This window comes from Aulonocara stuartgranti, assembly GCF_965226115.1.
Source record: "Aulonocara stuartgranti genome assembly, chromosome: 1".
Taxonomy (NCBI): domain Eukaryota; kingdom Metazoa; phylum Chordata; class Actinopteri; order Cichliformes; family Cichlidae; genus Aulonocara; species Aulonocara stuartgranti.
Window position 1 is genome coordinate 6,577,984 of NC_138939.1, and position 24,177 is coordinate 6,602,160.

The following is a 24,177-nucleotide window of genomic DNA, read 5'->3' on the forward strand; positions in this document are numbered from 1 at the left end:
TAGTTTATTGATGGCATGTTTGTTGAAGTACTTCTCCAGCACATTTAGATTGCAAGCTTTGATATGCATAAAACTGGCACCGATGTAATATTTCTGGGGTTTTTTTTTTAGTTACTATTATTTTCCCATGCAGCTTTCCAAAAATAGAAAAAGATCATCTTGGACTTGATTATCTCCCCCTATTTTACCCAGGCTTAAAAAAACAATAACAAAACATAACCACACACATACACTGGATAGTTTGCCATGGAAATTACTTTATTTTAGACAGGCAGCAGAGATCTTTCATGTGAGAGAAGAGACAGAAGGCGATATTGACAATACACATGGTTCATCACAGCTGCACCATTTGGCTCAGGGGGATAAGAGATTTTTTTTAAGCCGTTAAATATAAAGCCACATACTGTAACCATACAGACAGAGCAGGGCTGACAAAACTGCAAAACCGCAAGAGTGCTTGCAGAGTTCCTGAGATAGTCTGGCTGTGAGGGAGATGGGGCTGTTGCCAGGCAAAGAGACATTGTAGTTCTCAGGATTTCCCCTCCCCATCAGTAACATTCTCCTTTGAGAGTTTTACAAAAAGGCCAAACATCCTTAATTCATCAATTTTCAAGTACAGAAAATCTTGCATTTTAGGTATGGAGTTTGAAAAGTATTCAAGAAAGTGGTTTTAAAGTACAATTGTTGCTTTCACTCATCAGATGTTTGATGCTGACACACCTGCCTAACTCCTGGCCATTTCCATTCTTGTGTCCCCCCCTCTGGACAGCGAGTCTCTTTCTGACAGGCCCTTTAGAGGATAATCAACAATTTAGATATTAACGGCTATAAGAGTAAACATCTCTTGTCTCCGCTCCATTTCCAAAGTGTTGTAACAATGATGACATGTTTTTGTTTTTTTTAAAAACCCAAAACAAAACAAAGAGAGCATGTTCCCTTCCTGAATCCCAAAGTTTAGTCACCTCACTTAAGTTAAACACCAAGAAGGAAAAACAGTTACAGAGAAGGTGGGAAAGCCCTTTTCTACTAAGATGCTTATTCTCTTGCCCCAGAAGAGCAGGTGCTCAGTAACTACGTCCAAACAGAGTGTAGTACTGGGCCGGCTCCTTGCCGCTGACACACTTTTGTCCAGGTTGGAGGGTCTTCAGAGGAGTGAATGGGATACAGAGACTCTTGGCTCCCATGGACGGAGCACCAGGCTCCAGGTCCTGGTCCCTAAAAAAAGATCAAGCAAATAGTCCTTCAGTGGTGGAAATTAAGCACTCTGAGCACAACAAGCAAACTGTGGGGGAAATCACAGGAAACATTATGTATACAATACCAATATGTCAGACTTACTTAGCAGTGATTTTCTTGATCCAGTCCTCGCATTCAATTCCTCCACAGAATGGGATCTGGACAATCTATCAAGCAAAGGAAAATATATGAGATCAATTATTTATTCTGATGAGGAAAGACGGTGAGATGTCTGAGCTGTTGTGGCTTGTTTGTGTTACTCACCTTGCCCTGGTCCAACTCTTTCTGGAACTGCTCCATTGTGTCTGCAGCCACCATGTGACTCTTCAGATCATCTGAAGCTCTGACAAATAGACATTAACCAAGTGTTTACAGACACCATGTAATCTCACAGAATCTGTGTACACTTATTTATATTTTAACTTTGACACTTGTATCAATTATTAAATCCTCTAACAAAAAGCCCTGTGGTAGAACTGTCCTCGACTGGGGATGTGTCCATTTGTAACAAAACCTCAGTGTAGTAAGTATAACATACTTTTTGAACAGGCTGTTCTGGATGTCCTCCAGCATGTTGAGCAGATTCTTCTCCACTTCAGCCTCTGGTATTGTCACCTTTGCTCCTGAGTCTCTCCTCACTGCGACACACTGCTTCTGCTGCATGTCTTTAGGGCCCACTTCCAGTCGGATAGGCACTCCCTGGATGAGAGACCCCAGCATACAGAACAAGGAGTCAGAAACCAAACTGACATCTGTTTTTTTCCAATTAATATCCTCTGCATCAGGTTAAAACTATAATAAGGATTATGATCATGTTGTTAATGACCTTGAGTTCCCAGTGGTTGAACTTCCAGCCAGGTGAGTAATTGTCTCGGAGGTCAGACTTCACCCTGATACCAGCCTCCTGCAGCCTTTTCAGGTATTTGGTGCACTGAGCCAACAGCACCTCCTTCTCCTGCTCTGGCAAGGTTGCGGTGATCCCACAAGGAATGATGACAACCTGGGAAAGGAAAGAGAAATCTTAGACTGGCTGTTGCAGCATCATTTACATCAATATAATAGAATTAAAAAAAGGACCTTAACATCTTCATCTGTTACAAAAATAAAATCCCATGTGTACATGTGACTGAGTGTTCACCTGGAGGCAAGCCACTCTGGGTGGCAGCACGAGTCCCATGTTATCTCCGTGGACCATGGCGAGAACACCGATGGTCCTGGTTGTGATTCCCCACGAGTTCTGGAAAGCCAGCTGCTTCTCGCCCGGCCTCTTGGGGTCCTCAAACACAATCTCAAACATCTTGGAGAAGTTCTGGCCCAGATGGTGGGACGTGGCACCCTGAGGAAAAGGGGACTCTTGCTTCAATGCAATGTTTACTTGCTTACTTGAGTAAGAGGATTGAGAGAATAAAGCCAGTGTGTTACCTGAATGGCTCGGCCGCTGGCAGAGATGAATGCCTCCACGGTTGTTGTGTAATCTCCTCCTGCAAATTTCTCCTTCTCAGTCTTCCTCCCTTTTACCACAGGGATGGCCATTAGCTCCTCATACACCCTGGCATATAGATCCAGGATTTGCAGAACCTGCATACAGATGACGCATAAACAGCCTTCCAGAAAAACTGTACTCGAACATGTCTGCCTAGGTACGACTGTTTTACATTCTGTCATGTATATTACCTCCTCAGCTGCCTCCTCCTTTGTGGCAAATGCTGTGTGTCCCTCTTGCCACAGGAACTCTCTTGTCCTCAGGAAAGGCTGGGGATGTTTGAACTCCCATCTCTATACAATGGAGAAGAGATGCACACTAAACTGGGTGCTCTTCCATGAGCAATCTTGCAACCATTAACTAAAGAAAAGAAGGGAACACTGACCACAACGTTACACCACTGGTTGAGTTTGATTGGCAGGTCTCTGTGAGACTGGACCCACTTTGCATAGGCTGGATACATCACTGAGGTGAATAAAGAGAGATAAATGGGGTTAGGAACAATGTTAAATGTTTTCAAATTGATATGCTGAATGTGAGTCTGCATAGCTTTATGTTAGCCAAAGAGCTGTGGTTCAGACCTGTTTCACTGGTGGGTCTGACAGCGATGGGCTCTGCAAGCTCAGTCTTTCCTGACCGAGTTACCCAAGCAACCTTAAAAAAGGGGAAACCAAAACTGTAATAACAGGATATTGCACATTTACAGTTCTATATTTTTACTACTAGTTTTATTTGTATGATTATCTCATACACGCTCTTTCTGTAAAGAGCACTCGTCTGTTTGGGCAGCTAGGACTGACTGTTTTGACCTGCTGAGAGAATTTTTACGACAGCCACCTTAAATGTTAGGACTTGAACCTTTCAATTAACCTCCTGACATCACTAGGATATAAATGACGGAAGACCATAAAAATAATGGCAGAGTCCCATTTATGGATCAAGACTGTGCTTGATCCATAAATGCATGCGCGAGCATATCATTATGATTTCTTGTAGTTGCCTATTTCTTTAATTTATGTTACCCAGTTTGCTTTTTGTAAACATCAGAAGATGTCCGTGCAAAGTCTCATTTACCTCTGGAGCAAAGTCTGCAATGTGGGACTTCTCCTTCTCCAAGGCTGCCTGAGAGACAAACATAGGGAAGTAGCAGTTCTCCACACCCAGTTTCTTAATTTCCTTGTCAAAGAAGTCTTTAATAGACTCCCAGATTGAGAAAGCCCAGGGTCGCAGCACATAGCAACCGCTGACGTCATAGTACTCAATCATCTCAGCTTTAGTGATGACCTGAGGAGGACAAGAGAGGAATATTAACAGAAGATTTTGACTGACATAGCAAATTGTGCTGTTGGAGTAAAGGGTGATACTCACCTGAGAGTACCAGTCAGCCAGGTTCTCCTCTTTTTTGGCTTCCAGACCCAACCTGACAGGAGATATACAAATGAGTAAGAGTTATAGAAACATTTCATAGGTCTTTTAAGCACAATTTATTGTTAATCATGTGTTTCTTCGACAGAATTTCATTTATTTTCTTCACAAATTTGAGAAAGCGGTGATGAAGCACTGACAGAGAAACACGAACACAACAATCGGGTAATTCTTGGTTAGTGATCACTGCTCCTGAGTGCACAAACACAAGAGTAATGACTGCAATTTCAAGTCAAGTCCATCATGCTGCTTAAAGCAAACTGTATTTCTAAAGCTAACTGACAAAACAGAGCTGGAGCATGAGGGCAAAATGATAATCCTTTTTTTTTGGCACAATGACACTTTTACTGCCTGAGGAACAAAATCTACTTTCTATATATCCATATAGACGTATATAAACCCTTTTCTCTCCCAGCAGGTCTCCAACTGACAGCTTCAAGTGTGCAAAAACAAAAGTGCCAAAAACAAGACTACGAGTCTAAAACCATGTTAGTATCAAGGCTTTGTACTCAGTCTAGAACTTTAGCATGCCAACATGGTAAGCATTAATTCAGTGGGTTAGCATTTAGTAATCCTAAACACAAAACACTGCTCAGGCTGAGGGGAGTGTCAGAGTGTCAGGAAACAATTGCTAGAAAATGCAACTTATTTAAAAATGTAGCTTTTATTGAACCATATGGCAATTGAAAAAAAAAAGACAATATTTTACATACAGGAGAATTTTAAACATTTTTATTTGTATCATGTTTGCCATTTATTACATTTTTAAGTAATATGTATTGTAAATATGTATTGTTTGGGTGCATCAAAAATGATGCACCAGGCGTTAAGGAGTTAACTCTCCCCCTAGCCCAGGGGTCGGCAACCTGCGGCTCCGGGTGGTTTGGGAAAATAAATTAGAAGTATTTAGCTGAAGTGTATTTTATTTGTGTTTAGTTCAACACAACAGCAGAGAGAGCACAGACTTTAAGGCAGTGAGGCGCGATTGCGGGTGCCGCTCAGGTGCGTCCGCCTCCCCTGCAGCGGCGCTGCAGACCACGCCCCGCCACACACATTAACCAGGTAAAATACATATTTAGGCAGAATTTTGCAAATATCTATTTTTTTTTTAGCAGCATAGTGCTTTTTTTCCCCAATTACTTTTTAAAAGTCAGGTCAAGGCTCCAAAAGCCCAAAGGCGATATAAGGGTGGCGGCTCACAACAGTTTGTTTCCTACATGGATCATTTTAGTTCAGCTGGGTGTCTTTCCTTTTGTTATCTTTCTTTAAGAGTTCAAAATGTGTTAATTACATAAATAAATGTAATTTTCTCTGTAGCACTTCATGAATTTCATAAGCAACACACCTTAGTTGCTCTGTGGATTCTTTTAAAAAGCAGTTAAAAACTTTTCTGTTCATACAAGCCTTTTGTTGATCTACGTATTTTATATTCTTTACATTATGTACATTTGATCTTTTACATTGTGTATAATGCCTATTGATTGTATTGTTTATTTTAATATTTGTGTACAGCGCTTTGTGACTGCCTGTCTGTGAAAAGCGCTTAATAAATAAACTTTACTTACTTTAGTTGTTCACACAAAGCATAAAGGACAAAAAAAAACAAAAAAACAATATATACAGCGTTATCTTCACTTTAGATTTCAAAAAGTATTTGCGGCTCCCAGTGTTTTCTTTTGCGTGGAAACCGGGTCCAAGTGGCTCTTTGGGTGTAAAAGGTTGCAGACCCCTGCCCTAGCCCCTTATTTACCACTCCCTATATTTAGACATGTACCATTTGTTTTATTGGATAACTTCTAGGCACATTAAATGTAGTGTATTATACAGTAAACAAGGCGCAAATTCAGACAGAACCTATAATTATTATATTATTACAACAAATTCCATCACTATACATCCGGTAGTTGTCAAGATGATTCACTAAAAGCCAAAAATATCAACCTCTTGATGCTGTGGTGATCATAGAAAACAGATATTTCAATCTGGACCAACCATGGCAACAGTGCCCTCTCTTGACAAACGGCTAAATCATGAATATTAAAAAAATTAGTAATGTAGCACCATCTTAAAGCCAGTAATTTTAGCACACAACAGGCACTGAATATGCAGGAAAAAGCAACCACGTCAGACTCACCGAATCTGATTTCAAAAACCCTCCTCAGTCGGTAAGAAACAGCAGCATAGGCTTGTGCTTCAACCATCTTCGGTTTCCAAATCAACACACCCAAATACCTGTGCGTGAGTGTGAGTGTGTGTGTGTGTGTGTGTGTGTGTTTATTGTTCTAAGACAAGACACCTGACAGGAAGCTGGTGGTGTTCATACCAACAACAGTCCTGCTTAAAATGTACTACTCATTGGAGTACAACCTCCATCACCTGCTGGGGGTTTCATGTTAAACATTCAAATATATGTTTACTAAACCGTGCATATTCTAATGAGCTCAAATCAGATGTATGAGAATGTGACCAAGTGTAAATGCTTTAATTTAACTCTCCATTTATTGTCAATTTTCAGCAAATTCAAGGACAACCAACTACAGACAGCTGTGCTATTTCTTTTACAATAATCTGCTTTCTTCCCCAATAAATGTTTCCCCCATTCATCACAGTCACATGTACCCAAAGAACACATTTTAATGTGTTGAAAACCCAAAGACAAACAATAACTTGTATGCAATGCAAACAGTAAAATACTACTATGTTCCTCAATATTCAATGTTCATGGTATTGCATGTAAAAAGGATTATCATTTTAGCTGAAATCATATCAGAGTTGTTGTTATGGAGACCCATTTTAAACCAAAAACTGTGTTAGCTGAAAATTGAAATCTAAATTTAAGCCCGAGCTAGTTCATCTGCATTTGGAAATATGTGAAGAGAGATGGGTGAAGGAGTACTTCCAGTCTCTCACCGTGTCTGTTTCTTGGGTCCTTGACCCTCTCCTGCACCTCCTGCTCCTCCGGAGGACTCCTTGCTCTGGCCTCCTTTGTCTCCTTTACCCTTCTTCCCTCCTCCTCCTCCACCCTGTTTCTCAGACTTGTTCTCCTTCTCCTTGCGGTTTTTGTCCTCTCCTCCTGTACCACCAGCAGCAGCCACTGGTTTGTAGTCTTGTCCAGTGAGAGTCTTGTACTTGCTCTTCAGGTCCAGTAGAGTCTTCACAGCTTCGTCCACCTGGTCCTAAAAAGGAGATGTGATTGTTTATGTTTATGTCTGTGCAATTTTAGTTGTATTTAATACCACTCTGTAAGTTCTTACCTTGGGGGCCTTCTCAGACTTTAGCTTCCTCACCAGGTCTCCCTGCTGGGACACCTGTGAGAACAGCTCCTGAGCCTGAAGAGAGGAGTTAGACTGAGTGGAGGCTGAGCTGGCCTGGGTTTGGGTCTGGGCAGGGGTAGCTGGGGCTTGTAATCCCGGTTTGTAATCTTTTCCAGTATTCTGTTTGTACTCTGCCTTCAGAGCCAGCAACTGCTTCACTGCAGCATCTACTTGATCCTGAAAAAGAACCAATGGAAGGAGAAACATCAAGTCAAAGTCAACACCTCAAGGACTACTGAAAGCTACAGAGCCTCAAAAATTTAGGCAAATGGTAAAATCTCACCTTAGGAGCTTTTTCAGCCTTCAGTTTTCTGACCAGTTCTCCTTGTTCAGCGACCTTCTCATAGAGGTCATTGGTGGAGCCATTCTGGACTGGAGCGGGTGCTTTCTGAGGTGGGGCCGCTCCAGGCTTATACTCCTGGCCTGTGATACGTTTGTACTCTTCCTTCAAAGCAAGCAGCTGTTTCACTGCTGCATCAAGCTGGTCCTGAAGAAGATGAAACAAGGAAACTGTAACCCAATTTATTACGATGTTTAGGATTTTTGTGGGTAAAAATATTCCCATTCCAGTGCATGGTGAATATTGTTTTCCCACAATTTACATGCTGGCGACAGCAATCAGTTTTTTTTTTTTCTATCAGGTGTCAGATCATTGTATTACCTAAGATTGGTCATGCATTTTTGATGTTAATTCAGACATTTAGCAGTTTTTGCCTATAGCCTTGTGTTCAGCTATCACTCTGATCAGTACAATCCCTCTGGATTACCCTCTCGCAGACAGCAGTTAGAGAAAATAGATAATTTGGTAATAGTAATAAAGCAAATACACACACATTTTTAATATAAGCACTGTTATAATTGTGTGAAACAAGTATGTTAAGCACATGCCGATACGGAACATTTACTGCAAAATTAATTTAAAACCCTAAAACAAAGTTAAAGTAGTGCAGAAAATGTGTGCAAATAAAGACAAAGCACTTTCAACTAGGGTATTTGTAAGAAGAGTCAGAGAAGTAATTTTTTTCTTTCTTTCTTTCTTTCTTTCTTTCTTTTTTTAAGTGGTGACACATAATTCATGCCAAAATAAGAAATAATCAAACGTACAATTATCTGTACCAGCCCTGTTACCAGGAACCACGTAATGTTTCCAAGAATAAATCTAACTGGTTCGGCACTGAAGCCATGATAGGATGGATTGTTTATTTTAACACTTGTGTGTGTGTCTGAGTAACATTAATAAGTATTAGTGGTTTCAGACTAAGTAACTCCAAATTTCTGACATCCGATTTCCGAGGTGACCGGAATGTGGCATATGAATAAGGCAGGAATTTTTCTACTGTCTGTATTCATCATGCATTTGAATACCTTGGGGGCTTTTTCCGACTTCAGTTTCCTCACTACTTCTCCTTGCTGTGCAACATGTTCATACAGGCCCGAAGAAGAAGAAGGTGGCAAGGAAGAAGAGGTGGCAGTCACGGGAGATGAAGCAGAGGGGGCGGGTGTGGCCATCCCTGGTTTATAATCCTGACCGGTGAGCTTTTTAAACTCTGCCTTGAGAGCGAGGAGCTGCTTTACTGCAGCGTCAATCTGGTCCTGGTACCATTAAAAGTGATCTTATAGTAATGGGTATTTCAGAATAAGCTTGACTGTCATGCAAATGGCACGAGGAGGTGGAACGGTCACTGGACAAATGTTGTGGGACATCACAAGGGAAGGACCAGACAAGTGATTTTTGACGCACGAATTCAGCGGATATGAGATGGGACACAAAAAACGAGCGGACAAACAACGTGGGGCATAAAACGAAGATCTGACAAACAGATGAGGATGTGACTATGGATTGGAAAATGCCCTTTACCTTTGGTGCTTGCTCTGCTTTCAATTTCCTGACCAGCTCACCCTGCTGGACAACACGACTGTATGGACAGGACGTTGAGTCTGAGGAAGAGGTAGATGGGGCTGGCGTTGAGGCTGGAGGAGCCATGCCTGGCTTGTATTCCACACCGGTTTGCTGCTTAAACTGCTCCTGCAGATAAAGAACAGATGAGACTGTCAGTATTTTTTTTTTCAAGCAAAGCCCTTTTTGAACATCAACTCCTGACAATTTCAAGAGAATTTGGATTTAATATTTGCCAGAAGGATCACTTCAGCACATGTCTTTATCTTTATAATACTTTTATTTAAAGCCAGCATACCTTTAGAGAAAGCAGCTGCTTAACAGCCTTGTCCACTTCATCCTTGGGAGCTTTGGCAGCTTTGAGCAGGCGGACAGCTTCGCCCTGTGCTACAATGCTTGAGAACAGGTCAGCTGCTGGGGCTGGCACAGAGGTTTTAGGAGCCTTGGCAGGGCTGGCAGGCTTATACAACAGAGATGAAGATGAAGAAACTGTCAGTTACCAGTTTATCCAAGATGTCTCACATTTTTATCCCATTTTATTCCAAGCTTGCATGCTAAGCTGATGCCCTGAAGGCCCTAGATGCCAGGGAATTTTATTTATTTACTTTTATTTTTAGAAAGACGCTACAAACATAAATATCGTTAGCCTACTGTTGCTAACAATAAAAAAAGAACACGTGATAAAACTCTGAAGAAGTAAAGAACCAGAAAAGTATTATGACTTAATAGTTTTAGCAGATAACCATCCATTTATCTTTTATCCATAATAATTAAGACAGGTAGGTTTGACTTTCCTTTGGTGTATATACACACTAGGACATAAACACACACACACAATACATTCTCTTCAAAAGTAGGAATGAATAAAATCCACATAAAATTCCCAGAATAAAATCCTTCACACGCTGTGTGACCAACAAGTATAATAGAAGGAGGCTAGCTTTTCACTAATATTCAACTTTTAAGCTAGAAGCTGTCGGTTTTCAGGCAATAACAAATAATAATATAAAAGGCCGACTGGTAGCTTTCAAACTGGGCCTGAACCTTGTTTAGTTTTCACCTATTATTAGTCTAGCATTTGCTTTACTGGTTAAACCAGTTAGGATTCACAGGGTAGGTTCCTGCTACTGCCACTAATTGTACTGTGCTTTTTGTTTCCGTCTTAGTACATCCAACGCAAACATCAGAGCAAACTTTAAGTAATTCAGATGACTTTATGTCTTTCATACAGGACCATTAGGCGTATAATTGCAAACCCCTTACTGAATACTCACTGTGTTGTCAGAAGCCTGAGTCTTGCTCTTTTCCTTGGATCCAGCTGTTGGCATCTCCTTAGTGTGGCCATCTGGAATGTAGATGAGCACACAAGGACTCTCCTTACAGCTGTTGGGACTGCAGACACAACCCCAGTTAATAAAACAGTAATACAAAAAAATGGATACATGCCCAAAAGGTGTTTTGGTACTGAGCAGATTCGGGTTTCCACTTCTTTACCTGAGTGGCTCATAAGGCTGGTCACAGATGTAGAAGCCCCGCCTCTGGAGCTGGATGATGTCACCTTTCTTCAGGTTCTTCAAACAGGGGTCACCAAGCATCTTTTCTTCCAACTGAGATCAAAAACAGATAATAAAATAACCACATCCATGCAGTATAATGCACACACAGAGCAAATAACTGACCTTGCTATGTTTATTAATGTAGTCCTTGAAGTTGTCGTCTTTGGTGATGACAGCTTTGGAGATGAGTGGTTGATAGTTGACGCAGATGGCTGGCACCGGGAGGGAATTGTTTGTTTCAGCCAGCCAAGTGATCTTTGTTGTCTTCTTGTAGTCTTTGTTGTCCAGATTCAAGCTTGCCTTCATGGACAAAACCTTTCCATCAGCCCCTCTAAGTGATAAGAAAGGGCGACAGCATGAACAGATCAGAGGGAATTCTGATTCTTAAAAGAAATACAGATCATCTAAACGATGGTCATACTTGTTGATCTTGGTGATGATGAGGTTGCCCCAGTTGATAAAAGTAACCGTCTCTCCCTCTGTGAAAGTCTCAGCATCGGCTCCTTCAATCAGAACTCTAGGACCATACCAAACCTCCTTCATCCCAACCTCGGCATTCTAGATAGGCACAGAAATGGCATCAGCTCAGTAGCACTGCAGCAAAGCTACATTGGTAAGTATGCATCAGTGAACTGACTCATGCTATAGTCAAGTGACATAAACTGCAGTTCCTGGAGTGGCTGGTTTTCAAGTAAGGGAGAGTCAGTCCTTATAGCAAAAGATGCTGAATGCTATTAACGGAGATGTTTCAGCTAAAAACCAAGGTGCTCTTCCCAAAAGAGAGTAACACAAGACATGTTAGAGCTAAAAAGATTTTTAGGAATAAAATCAGTACGGGTGCAACGATACACAAAATTCACGGTTCGGTTCGGTTCGATACTTTGGTGTCACGGTTCGATATTTTTTCGATACAAAAAAAATGTTCATGCCTTTTTAATTTGTCATTTATTAAAATTATAAATATATATTTTAACTCAAAAGTACAGTTTTTAAATTTAACCCTAACCCTTGTGCGTGTTTTTTATTTTGACAGCGAATGCACACCTGCGGACCACTTATGTGCAGCCCTGGTTATATAGCTCGTCATATTGCAGCCACAGAAATTCTTTTGTCCATGAAACCATAAAGCTGCACTTTCTTTTTGCCTTATAGTCTGATTTGTCATAACTTCTCCGTTTTGTGGTAAGCTTTTCTTTGGCTGTCACTTCTTCACCCTGACCCAGAAACGGCCCTAACCAATCTGGCGCCCTAGGCAAGATTTTAGGTGGCGCCCCCCTACATCAGCAGTGTAGTGTAATGTTGTAACAAATAATATTTCTATTAAATAAGCTTTACTTTGCATTTTAATTAACGTGGGATTATTTTTTGTATTTAGAAATAATAGTACCAACTTTTTTTTTTTTCAACATTTGTGGCACTGGCGTGGCGCCCCCTGATGGACGGCGCCCTTAGCATTTGCCTATACTGCCTATGCCACGGGCCGGCCCTGCCCTGACCTGTCTTATTTGGCTCAGCAGAACTGAAATGCTTTTACACACGGACTCACATAAGCTCAGCGATTCTCTGCGCGATCAACCTCTCACATGTTTAAGCTGCAGGAGATTTCACTTGTCATGTTTGCATAGTAAGCTAACGATTAATAAGACGATGTCAGAGGAATTGGTGCACAAATTATCATCACTCACCAATCAGTACTGTCGCGCGATTGCAAAGTGAAAGCAAAAAAACAAGCGCAAATTCAAACGCGATTTCAATATGTCACATATTGACAGTGGCTCACAGATGCCAATGACATAATTACCCAGCTACATTTCTGAAAGAATGCAAAAGCATTGACATATATTTTTCCTTCCTACAATAGCCCGACGGGCAGGGCAGAGATAGATTTTGGTAGCCCGACTGAAAAAAATCGCTAGCTCCAGGACGTCGGGCTAGCGATATTGCAAGCCCTGTATCTGATTGAGGAATCACTCATCTTTGGAAAAGAGAGTTTATTACAGAGAAATGGCTCTTTCCAAAATAAAAGCTATACTATCCGCTTCTTCTGGGCTATATTCTCAGCAGCATAAGGAGAATCATGTGCTAACAGCTGTCTAAATGACTCGGCTAAAGTTAGTAGCATGCTTGTTGTTTTTGTCTTTGCACTAGGATGATGTCTGCGTAAATGTGCAGTCATATTCGTTGTGTTCCCACTAGTGCTTTCAGGTTAATCTCGTTGAAATTACCTTAAGCCACAACACGGCAAATCTCCGTTAACGAGCTACCGCCGATCGCCCCGTGTGTGGGGCTAGACGGCCAACACGTTAACGAGCTAACTGCGCTAACACACTAGTTCCCACCCATGTAATTGAGCATTGCATGGCACATCCAACATACTGTTTTACTTTAGTCCATGACTCGCTTACCTTCAGGGTCATACACATGAAAACCAAAATAATTCCAAACGCCAGATCTGAATGAGGGTGGGGGAGGTCCATGTGTCTTGCTAGCTTGCCCTGCGCTCTTCCTTCTGACTATGCTGTCTGTGTTGAGCGCTCAGTGGATCTGCGCTGGACAGTGCAGCCTAGGCGGAGTAGTCTAACGCAGATTCACTGAGCGCTCAACACAGACAGCATCGTCGGAAGGAAAGTTGATAAAATAAATTACAAATGTTGTATTGTTCGATACATAGCCGTACTGAACCGAAAGCACTGTATCGAACGGTTCAATATCGATACGAATATCGTTGCACCCCTAAAAATCAGTTACAATGAGATTTAAATGACAGCTGTTTTGATGGGACAAACTGGACAAAAATATGTAAGTAATCAAAATTGGCGGCAAGCTGTTAAAAACAAAACAAAAAAATCCCCTCAAACCTTGGGATGTTTGGCAATTTCCTTCATCTCCTCTGTAGCCTCTGGGACAGACACTGGCACCACATAGGAGCTGGATAGAGCTGTGTACCTGGGAGCTACCGGGTCTATAACCTAAAACACCAACAGAGAGAGACACATACACACACGCAGAGGTCAGTAAAAGAAAAATCTGCACTTCACATACAAAAAGCTGAGTAATGCAAGAAAAAAGCAAAATATGATGCAACTTTGAAGGCTTCTCCAAAAAGAAACAAAAATCTGGACAGAGACGCTTCAGCTCAGTAAGCGATAAATAAAACTAAGCCAGAGGAGGAAAAAAAAAGATGATTTCAAGAGTGAATAATGACTGTATGCAAGTTGGGAAACAAGCTTTTATTCAGCTGCTTACTTAGTCGCTATCCGCTTCCACTATTTTACCAGCCAGCCTGGATGTAAATGACAACTGAAGGATTTGAAAAAACGTTTTCATAACTGATTATAACGTATCGTACACACACTTTTCATGTTGTTCCACAAAGTTATTTATTGAAGATCTAGTCATAAAAGTCACCATTTCTCACAGATACTACTGCTAAAAAGTTTCAAGTCATTTTGTCTATTTAAAAAAATCTTTTTTAATATAACAAAAACATTCAGAAAAGTTGCAACCATCACTGATGTGCTTCAGTGGCACACGGGTTTCTCTGATGCAAGTTTACTATGTTAAAGATCAACAACTTTGGTTGATTAGAATATCAGCCCTTGTGGGCTTGAATGTAATCTTAAAATGGGGAGAAAAAAGCAAAAAAAACCAAAACAAAACATGGTTTTGAAAGTTGTCAGGGTAACAATTCACATATTATTTTCATAAAAATTAAGATCTCATACACATTCTGTATGAAGCCCTTTACAAATTGTCTTACCAATATGTACCATTTTATGAATCTGCCACTGGAAGACCTGTGACCTGTTCACAAATTAAAGACTTGGGTGTTCTCACTCAGTAATGCATGATTAACTATATGAAAGGGCAACTTCTTCATCACAAAAAATACATAAATAAAACTGAAGTGGCGTAAAGGATGAAAAAGAGACAACAGATTCATAGGAAGATAAAGACAAACTGCCTTTCAGGGCAGTTAATATGGAATATATTGAAGCATTTCCTGTATCTTCAATGAATATGCTTTAGATTTGACATTTGTTCAATCTGTGTAAACATGTATAGAATAAAAACAACCATATTTACTTTACTCAGAATGTTTGGGAAGGGAAGCCAACAGTCACGTGACCCTAAATAACCACTATTTTAAAAACCTTATTTTGTATTGACTTAAAATTGTCTGTTGCATTGTGCCAACCTATTGTTTGGAATCCTATTGTTTGGGCTGGTAAAATAGCGCAAGCCATTGGCGGGCTTTCAGATTAACCAGCACATGATGGAAGCAGGGAGAGTGACAATGAGGAAGAGCAGGAGGAGCAGGAGGTGGAGGAGTACCTTCAGACAGCTAACGGGCAGCTTGGAAACAGAAGAGTGAGATGCTGTTTAATGTCAGATACGATAGAGGAAGAGAGAGAGGAAGAGACAGACACATTTACACAGAATGATCCATTCACAGAACTTATCCTTGCTGCTTTGTTACACTCTCCTGATTTGGTTTGTGTCTTATGTCAACGTCCAACGCCCTGACCACAAATGCATGTATGAATAAAATAGTGAATTATAATTTTTTCAAATGGACGACAGGGAAATCAAAACAGGGGAAGCAGAAGAGGAAGTGAAAGCTGAGTGATGAGAGTAATTAAGCAACTAAAGAATAAACTAATATGGAGCCTACTTTATTTCACTAAGCTTGGTGTAATTATCCATTACATTCAATAAAAGAAGACTTATTCTGCCTTGTTTTATCTACCAGTGGTGGATGAGCCATTAAGCATGTGTCTCTATGATGTCAGTAATTGTGGATATTGCTAATATGGTCATCAGTTTGCTGTCAGCATAAAAGCTCCTCCCACATGCTGTTAAATTCTGGCTGCCCTTATTAACAGAAATCAGAATAAAGCTTATTTAATGGAGGGTCAAGAGCTACCGTGGGTGAATTGATTAGCTACATAATGGTCGAGTTTAAGATGAATAAGGATTATATTGGATTATTAACCCTTTAAAACCACTGCAGTACAGTCCAAAGATACAATACACACCTAGAAATCAGCTTTGAAGTCATGTTTTGATTTTACACAATGTGGAAAAATGGCTACTATTCAAAAACGCCTAAAAATGGCAGGTATATTACTTCAACAACAGGAAAATATTTTAGCCTTGTCAAACAGACCAACAGTGTAAAGTTCCTAAAAACTGACCTAACCTGTTCTGGCACATAAGACTAAAGCACACAGTGGAATCACATTCACTGAGATTCATGTGGTCCAAAACAAAAATGAAAGTGATCATTAACAAATATGTAACAGGTAACAATTATTATTATTACTATTATCATTATCATTACAACTCATTATTGTGTTGGCCATTAATGCCCTATTTCTAACTTGATTTTGGTTGAGCTTAAAACATAAGTAAATAAGTAAATCTAAATCAAATGCTTTCAAACCCAAATGCCTGCAAAGACACTAGGATGGAATGGTAGGAACAGTACGAGGCACTGGTGAGTAAACTGTCTGTTAAAAAGCTCCATATTTGAAGATTTATATAATAAAAGGAAAATAAAAGGTGAATTAAAAGCAGACAGCTGCTCACAGTTACAAAGTCTTGATTAGCAGAATAGAATTAGACAAAACTCATCTCTTAAATACCTGTTAAAAAAAAACAAACAAAAAAAAAAAACAGCCACCTTAAAACATCCCCTTGCTAGCATGAAGAAAGTTTATGAGAATAATGTAACTATCTGACAACTGCAAGGAGCAGCTGGTTAGTTGAACATGCACATGAGACCTTTGCAAAAACAGAGACAGCTGTCTTTAAATCGACCTCACTGCGACATGATCACTGCCAATTGGTAGCTGTTGAATTTAACCACCCTTGAATATAAATCCTTGTATAGGTCATACGTTTAAAACAGACTTTGTTTTTTGTTTATTTTTTGAGAAAAAAAAAAAAAACTGCTTTCACTTTCTTTACATTTAAACTGATGGTTCACACCTTCTTCCTGACTCTGGGATGAAGCAGCAAGTGCCAGCAAGGAAGACCACACAGAGGAAGCAACACTGACGTCCAGACAGTTGAAAATGAGGACATCAAATCATGAATACCAACATATGTGGGACGTGAAATGAAGCAACTAGTTTGGTTTTTCAGGTTTTCTGTGTTATTGGGGTTAATAAGCAGGCTGAGATTGGGGGTAATGAGGCAGAAGAGGAGGTGGCAAATGAAAGCATTTAAGAGAATGAAAAGAGCAAAGCCATGCCAGCAGTGAATTTGCAGAGCCTGTTTTTTTACTACAGATTCATTACATATACTTGAACGCTGGTAGATTTACACTTATACCTCTATGCTCACACGTGACATCTCTAACATATAAGTCAGGTTTTGACTGAAGAAAAATCCAAAACTAATTCACAAAGCAGGAAATAAAGTTATTTTGTGTGCAATTTAATATATCAAACTTATGTTCACTGTGCTCATATAAGCCCAATAAATACATTTATTTGTGTTGCTGCAGCAAAGCTAAACAGGCTTTAACAACAACTGATTAAAATTCATGATCAGAAACATTTTAAATGTTCTACTGACAAAAATTTCGACACAGATGAAATATAACAAAATTTTAAATGTACCTTCTTATTGAAGGCCCAGATCTTGTCCCACTCCATGTTAACCACAGACCTTGATCCACCCTAGGGAAAAAAAACAGGGATTAATAAATAGAAAAAAAAAAGCACATTTTTATTTAAGAATGTACTCATTTGCATCAACATTGTGGTTTTCACTTAGCACAGATTATTGCATCTTCTTTAAAATGCACCTGGGCTGCTATGAACTGCTTCAGACCCTCCACAGTCATTCCTCTTCTCAGCACTCCTCTGACAGTGGGGAACCGAGGATCATCCCTGAAGGACAAGACCCCCAAAAAAGTCAAAAGAGCACTTAAAGGGAGAGAGAGATAAAAAGCAAAACAAACTAAGCCAAACTCACCATCCATCAACATATCCCTGATCAACAAACCAGGTGAGCTTCCTCTTGGAGAGCACCGTGTTGTTGAGGTTGAGTCTGGCGTACTCCCAGACGTAGGGCTTCCTGAGGCCCAGAGCATTGATTATCCAGTAGAACTGCTCATCACGATCATGATACTCAGTGGTCCTGAGAGCATGGGTAACGCCCTCTAAGCTGTCCACAATGGGGCAGGCAAAGTCATATGTTGGGTAGATGCTGAAAGCAAAGAAGATGAGATGTATTATCAAACTTAATTATCTGAATGTGCTCAATTTTTACCACACACACACGCCGTGATTTGTTCCAAGGTACACAAAAACACAGCAAATTCAGAGTGACTTCTGTTATGCTCAACAATAAAGCCTTCACTGACCGACTGCTGCTGTAATGACCAACCCGTTAACTCAACTTGAGTGGTCCAGTCAACTTTAGAAAACATTTTAACCTTTTCACGCATAGCGGTCACTACAGTGGACAGCTATTCAAAGGCTTTTTCCTTGTATTTGTGTCAGTGTTGATGGTATACTTGCACATAAACCATTGCATTGGACACTGATGTGTCACTCCATACACATCAGTTATCCACCTAAGTGGATATGTAAAAAAAAACTCTTTGAAAAGTACATGTTTAAAAAATGAAGTTCAAAAATCTTTGTTTCATGCCTAAAGATGAATAAAAATACTTAAGAAAAAAAATCCTGATTGAGGTTGTCAGAATTCATGCATGAAAAGGGTTAAACCCCTGCATGGATTACGTTTATTGCCAAGTTCTATATGATTGCTTGTTTTTTGTCAGTGCGCATTGCTGGTTACTTTAGCATGCATCTAAAAAACAAACAAACAAAAAAAAACATGCGTCTCCATTTTTACCAGGTGGACAGTTAACATCTAGACAGACCTCATGAGATAAGTGATAAATGTGAAGAGCCACTACAAAGGCTGTGAATAAAGCTCAGAAATTTCCACGTATTTAAATTTAAAAAAACAAACAAACAAAAAAAACAAAAAACAACAACCTTGGTTTCATGCTGTTCTCTTTTGTTAATGCAAAATGAAAAAAAAAAGAACAAAAGTGATCAATTTGACCAACTAAAATAAACCTACAACACAATATGCAAAATCACAGGACAAGTATGCAACACACATTTTCTTTAATACAAATTGAAAAAGTGCAAATTATAGTCAACATTTTGGATGCCACAGAAACTAGAGATTAATTCCTCATCAATTTTAGGATTTTGATTACTGGAATAAATAAAAATTGTTATTAATACCAGAGCAGTTTTTGAATAACATGACTTCCTCTGTTCGTGTTAATGCTAATTTCTGCTTTCTACGCTTTTCTTTTTATTCTGTGTATATAAATGCTACAATTCAGACTAATAATAGAATAAAGCCACATACTTGTAGGTGTTTCCTGTGCGAGGGTGGGCTGCGTTCTTGCAGCGGTAGAGGGTGGGGTCTCTCATGCAGCCATTGTTGGAGTTCATGTCAATCTTTGCCCTCATGCAGCATGTCTGACCGTACTCTGTTCCCGCTTTCATCTCCGACCACATCTTCATGTTCTGCTCCACGGCTGCAAGAGAGAGACACAGAGAGGAGTTGTATAGAAAAATCACATGTTGCTAGGCTTCAGCATTCACTGACAGGTCATCATCATCGTCCCGTCCTAAGCCGTACAATTGTTTCTGCAGGTGGACTCAACACGCTGCTCCCTCTCCTGCTTCATCTGCTCAGGTGGGGTGTTGTCGATGTAAGCTTTGCCCTCAGCAAGCAGCTTCTCTGCAAACTTCATTATAGTGGGAAAGTGGTCACTGGTGTAAGTGAACTGGTCTGGACGGATCTGGAGCATGGCAACATCTTCCAGGATCACCTAAAGAGCAGCACAGCAAAGAAATGTGAACACAAAACTTACACTTCATGGTTTTTTTTGTTATTATATTTATTTATCCAAGTAACAACAAAATAAATAAATAAATAATATCTTACCTTCTCAAAGTCCTCCTTCTCCTTCTCAGGGTTGGTGTCATCGAAGCGCATGATGAGCTTGCCTTTAAATGTGACCTGGTAGTGCTGGTTGAGCAGGGCAGCCTTGGCATGTCCGATGTGCAGGTATCTGTCCAAGGGAGGCAGAGAAAAAGTTAGGGAAGCTAGTAAATTAACAAACGTTTCTTCTAAACTCCAGATTCAAGTCGTACCCGCTGGCCTCAGGAGGGAACCGAACCACCACCTTGCCCATCTCAGCTCCTGGCAATTCCACAAACTTCCCGACATCTGCCTTTTTCCCTTCCAACTGTGAAAATGACACAATCAGTCAAGAATGGAATTAAAAAGTGCATTTATATCTTAATCTTACATGGGTCACAAACATAATAATCAAGCATTAAACATTCAAACATCAAAGTTTAATGTACCAGTTTAGTTTAAAGAGATAAAAACAACATGTTTGGTGGCTTTATAAACATTAACATCTATTCTTTTTTCTTTGCATCTTCAGGTTAAGGATTCGGGTCATGCTCACCCAGTTTTACAATCATAGTTTGCCACAATGAACACTGACAAAATAACACTTACTTTGTTTTTGTTCATTGAAGCCTTCTTACTGGTGTACTTGTTGCCTACAGCAGTGAAAGGAACTTGTGAGCTCAGGAAGAAGAACCAGCGGCTGACATGGGAAAAGGATTTGCCCTGCTTTGGCCATTCCCCATGATCTGTGGATAAAGAGTCACAATCTGTAGTGCTGATTTTAAAATGTTTAGTTACATATATTTCACACTAAAATCAGTCAGAGAAAAAAGCTGTTATATCCTGGATGTTACTGACCTTTGAGAGCAGCCCAGACAGACAGATCAGCCAGGGTGAGGGCATGCCCAACCAGGAAGGTCCGCAGTGAGAGAGCCTTGTCCAGTTCAGCCAGTGCCACAGTCAAATCTGGCTGATTACACAGACTGCGAGCACTAAACTCCAGCCAGTGGTCAACCTGAAGACATCATGAAGAAAAAATTAAATGAGCATTCAGAACAATTGCAAAACATCACAGATATGCACAAACATACACACCTCAGTCTGCTCCATCATGTTGGATCCATACAGGCCAAGAGCAGGAGCAACCCGAGCCAAGTAGCGACAGATAGAGTTGTCATCGCTGAACTGGACTGAACTGAGAGAAGGAAAATGAGAAGAGACAGTTGAGATAAACTAATGTAAACTCCACATCTCTTATTTTGTACAGCATGTAAATTAAACTCGACCTGCAGCTCGATAATTGTGGCACCTACTCTGAGATGTGAAGCCGCGTGTCTTTGCCTTCCTCCACTGATACCTGCACACTGCTCTTCACATGTTCAGCTGTCAGAAGTGCCCCTGCAAGACAGACAAGACAACACAGTGTTTTTAGTGTTTTTACTCTCACACTCCAAAGCACAGCTCCAAAAAACAGTCAAATTTGATCACTGCATACCTGCACACTCAAACAGATATGAAATCTGACAACCAGGTGAACTGGTCCAGTGACACAAAGCACGCAAGCTGCAATCTTTCCCGTAACTCTGCACAACACCTACCTTAAGTTCAGTCTGCTTCAAACGCTTTTTGTACTGAATCCACATTCAACTCCAGACCTTTTATCTGCTTATTTCTTTTCATTTGTTTTCAAACTAAACAAACCGAACAATGGCATAAGCTCACATACAGACAAAATTACATTATTAGTTGTGTTACAGGTCTCACAATTTCACATTAATATTGTAACAGTATGCCACAGTTAATCTAGGAGGCCAATAAAAATTCATTTTTATTTCTGAGCTCATAACAAGCCTTGGTAAAGAACTCAAATAGATAACCCCCAAAATTCTGTAATCTGCTACACTGAACAAGCCCATGAGACAGAGTTGCTGAACATTTCATACACAGAGGTGACGTTCCTTTGAATAACTGATGTAATCTTTTGATGAGCATGCCAAACATTCATAGAGCTACCGTGAATATTTTCTAAGGATTTTTACCACACTTCACTAGTGACTGCAACATACAATTCCTACTGCCAGTTTGACCGGAGTGATTCAGAAAGTGGACCCTCGCCGTTTCGTAGAATATTGTAAAGTCATGGTTCCCTTGGAAAATGGCTTAACATTCATAGAAAATCTAAAGCTGTGTGGTGGGTGTCTGCTCATACTGTGGAACACAAGTCCTTAAAAATGATGTAAGTTGTAAAGACCAAAAGAAGAGCAGGGTTTAGAGCTTAATTGTCCGCTGTATATACAGTAAAATATAAATAGTACTCCCTTTCCTCCAGATTTTAGATAAGGCAACAGAGTCCAACTTCTTGAAGTACAAATAAGTGATACTTACTGTGTACTTATCTTTGTCATAGAATAATGAAAGAGCAGACCTCACCTGGCCATGAAAAGTGCCTGTCCAACTAATTTTGAGAAATGGAGGACTATGTATAAAAACAGCAATAAACCCAAACCAGTGCTTTTGTTAAACCTCCTGAACTAAAGCTGAAAGTCTGAACTTCAATCACAATCTTGATTTTTTCATGTACAGAGGCAAAGCTGTAAAGAAAGTATCTAAATACCTACAGATTTTATTGTAAGGTTTATATAGTGATATATTGGCCTGTCTACAGCTGGTGTATACATGCTCTGTATAAATATGCATGTATGTACAGCTGTAACTGTATGTTTACAGGTGCATTCCGGCATATCACCATTATAAAGGAAAGCTTCTCTCTGAATTTGTTGTGCCCTCGCATACATTCCAAGCACCTGCATTTCTAAAAAACCGAAAGAACACAGTGCAGGAGTGATCATCCCCATCCAGTACTACTACGTTTCAGGAGGCTTGCATCAGCCTGCTGTGCTCAGTAAAAAAAATAGCTACACAGGGGCGCTGTTCAGCAATTATGAACGCTATTCATTTCATTAGCTTGCTTTTGGAAATAACTTCACAAAAATAATCCCTATAAATTATTTTCCACAGTTGATTGAACGTGTCAGAGTGGTCTGCCACAATGCATTCAGTTTCAGCAGCTTATAAAAACCGAAAGCTGCCCAGCTGAGCTAACCGGCCGGTCTTTAGCTAATGTCAACGTGTCAACCAACGTGTTTCATTTCCAAGTTCAAAAAGACTTTTTATGTGTAGTGTACTCATGATATGTAGATGTTACAGTGGAAGCAGGTGGATAAGAGTTAGAACCGCTGTTTTGAACAAAAAGAACATTTCGTGAACTGTTCACGTGTTGTGGTTTTGGTTTCAGAAGTGCCTACTGGCTAGCTAGCCTTAGCTAGTATTTGTATGCATCTACAGATCACCAATCTCCATTGATTTATGGATGAAGTCACACTCTTAACTTCATATTTTATTTGAAACAAGAGCTACTACTCATTTCACGATATTTTAACACTTTATATCATCTGCTATTAAATTCGGGTCGTGTACAATGATAAAATATAAGTCGTTTTAATTACAAAATAAAACTCCAACTTATTTTTTTCACATCTTCATGTCTGTCTTAACAAGATTCATCACAACGACTGATTTTTGATATTATAATTATATATTTTCCAGTTTAGTATGACACATAGGTGTAAGAAAGCTGATGTCACTCGCAACCTTTCATGCACACACACGGCTAATAGCAGAAAGTCACGTTATTTGGGGATCTCAGGGTGTAACTCACCGAGAGGAGGATTGCTTGTGTTGATGGTGAGATTTAACGCCATACTGCAAAATCCGGCTTCCACACAGGTGGTTACGAGACCCAGCTGAAGTTAACTGGCATGTACAAGAGGTCCACAGCACAGAAAACACTACTCCAGACACAGGAGAGAGAACGAGCCGAGTCGTTCTTCTTCGCCTTTCTTTGCGATTTACGGCAGCTGACATCCCTTTGAGTTACACTACTGCCCTCTTCTGGTTGTAATGGTCAATCGTCTGCTATGCAGTTGTTCAAATCAAATTATTTCACATAATTCCATTTTTACCAATTTAGATTAGTTAAAATCTATGAAGATTTACCAAGAGTCAAAAGTCGCACCTTTACAGTTTGTATCTTATCAACCCTTTTGCGATTCTCTTGGCTTTCATTAATAACTATAAGGTCAAGAAGATAAAGAAAATTGGTATTTTTGCAGGAAATATGACCCATAAAATTATTTTAATGTTATATTGATGTTAATATGTATAATAGTTTCTGTTCAATACAATGTTTTTCTGTTTCATCTTTCAGCTCTAGGCCTGTGTAGGGTCTGTCTTTTC

At 40.0% G+C, this 24,177-nt stretch overlaps 1 protein-coding gene across 2 annotated transcripts; it reads right to left on the reverse strand.

Moving 5' to 3' along the window:
- Nucleotides 1-237: 237 nt before the first annotated feature.
- On the reverse strand, nucleotides 238-23,787 carry eprs1 (glutamyl-prolyl-tRNA synthetase 1). Of its 2 annotated transcripts, XM_082528824.1 has the most exons (35): nucleotides 23,600-23,787; nucleotides 21,195-21,279; nucleotides 20,977-21,076; nucleotides 20,740-20,896; nucleotides 20,491-20,627; nucleotides 20,115-20,209; nucleotides 19,906-20,032; nucleotides 19,597-19,789; nucleotides 19,321-19,492; nucleotides 17,899-18,132; nucleotides 17,729-17,813; nucleotides 17,541-17,600; nucleotides 13,770-13,880; nucleotides 11,333-11,469; nucleotides 11,035-11,242; nucleotides 10,850-10,962; nucleotides 10,630-10,747; nucleotides 9,654-9,815; nucleotides 9,317-9,484; nucleotides 8,824-9,051; nucleotides 7,742-7,945; nucleotides 7,399-7,635; nucleotides 7,055-7,320; nucleotides 4,088-4,139; nucleotides 3,794-4,003; nucleotides 3,301-3,373; nucleotides 3,105-3,184; nucleotides 2,911-3,012; nucleotides 2,659-2,814; nucleotides 2,375-2,572; nucleotides 2,063-2,236; nucleotides 1,775-1,935; nucleotides 1,501-1,579; nucleotides 1,339-1,403; nucleotides 238-1,215 (listed from the first exon to the last, which is right to left on the reverse strand). In XM_082528824.1, the coding sequence occupies exons 1-35, from the start codon at nucleotides 23,640-23,642 to the stop codon at nucleotides 1,065-1,067; spliced, it is 4,941 nt and encodes a 1,646-aa protein (XP_082384950.1). In that variant the 5' UTR covers nucleotides 23,643-23,787; the 3' UTR covers nucleotides 238-1,064. The 2 variants fall into 2 exon arrangements, with proteins under 2 accessions (XP_082384950.1, XP_082384951.1); XM_082528825.1 differs by lacking the exon at nucleotides 8,824-9,051 and having other exon boundaries at nucleotides 23,600-23,786.
- Nucleotides 23,788-24,177: the final 390 nt, after the last annotated feature.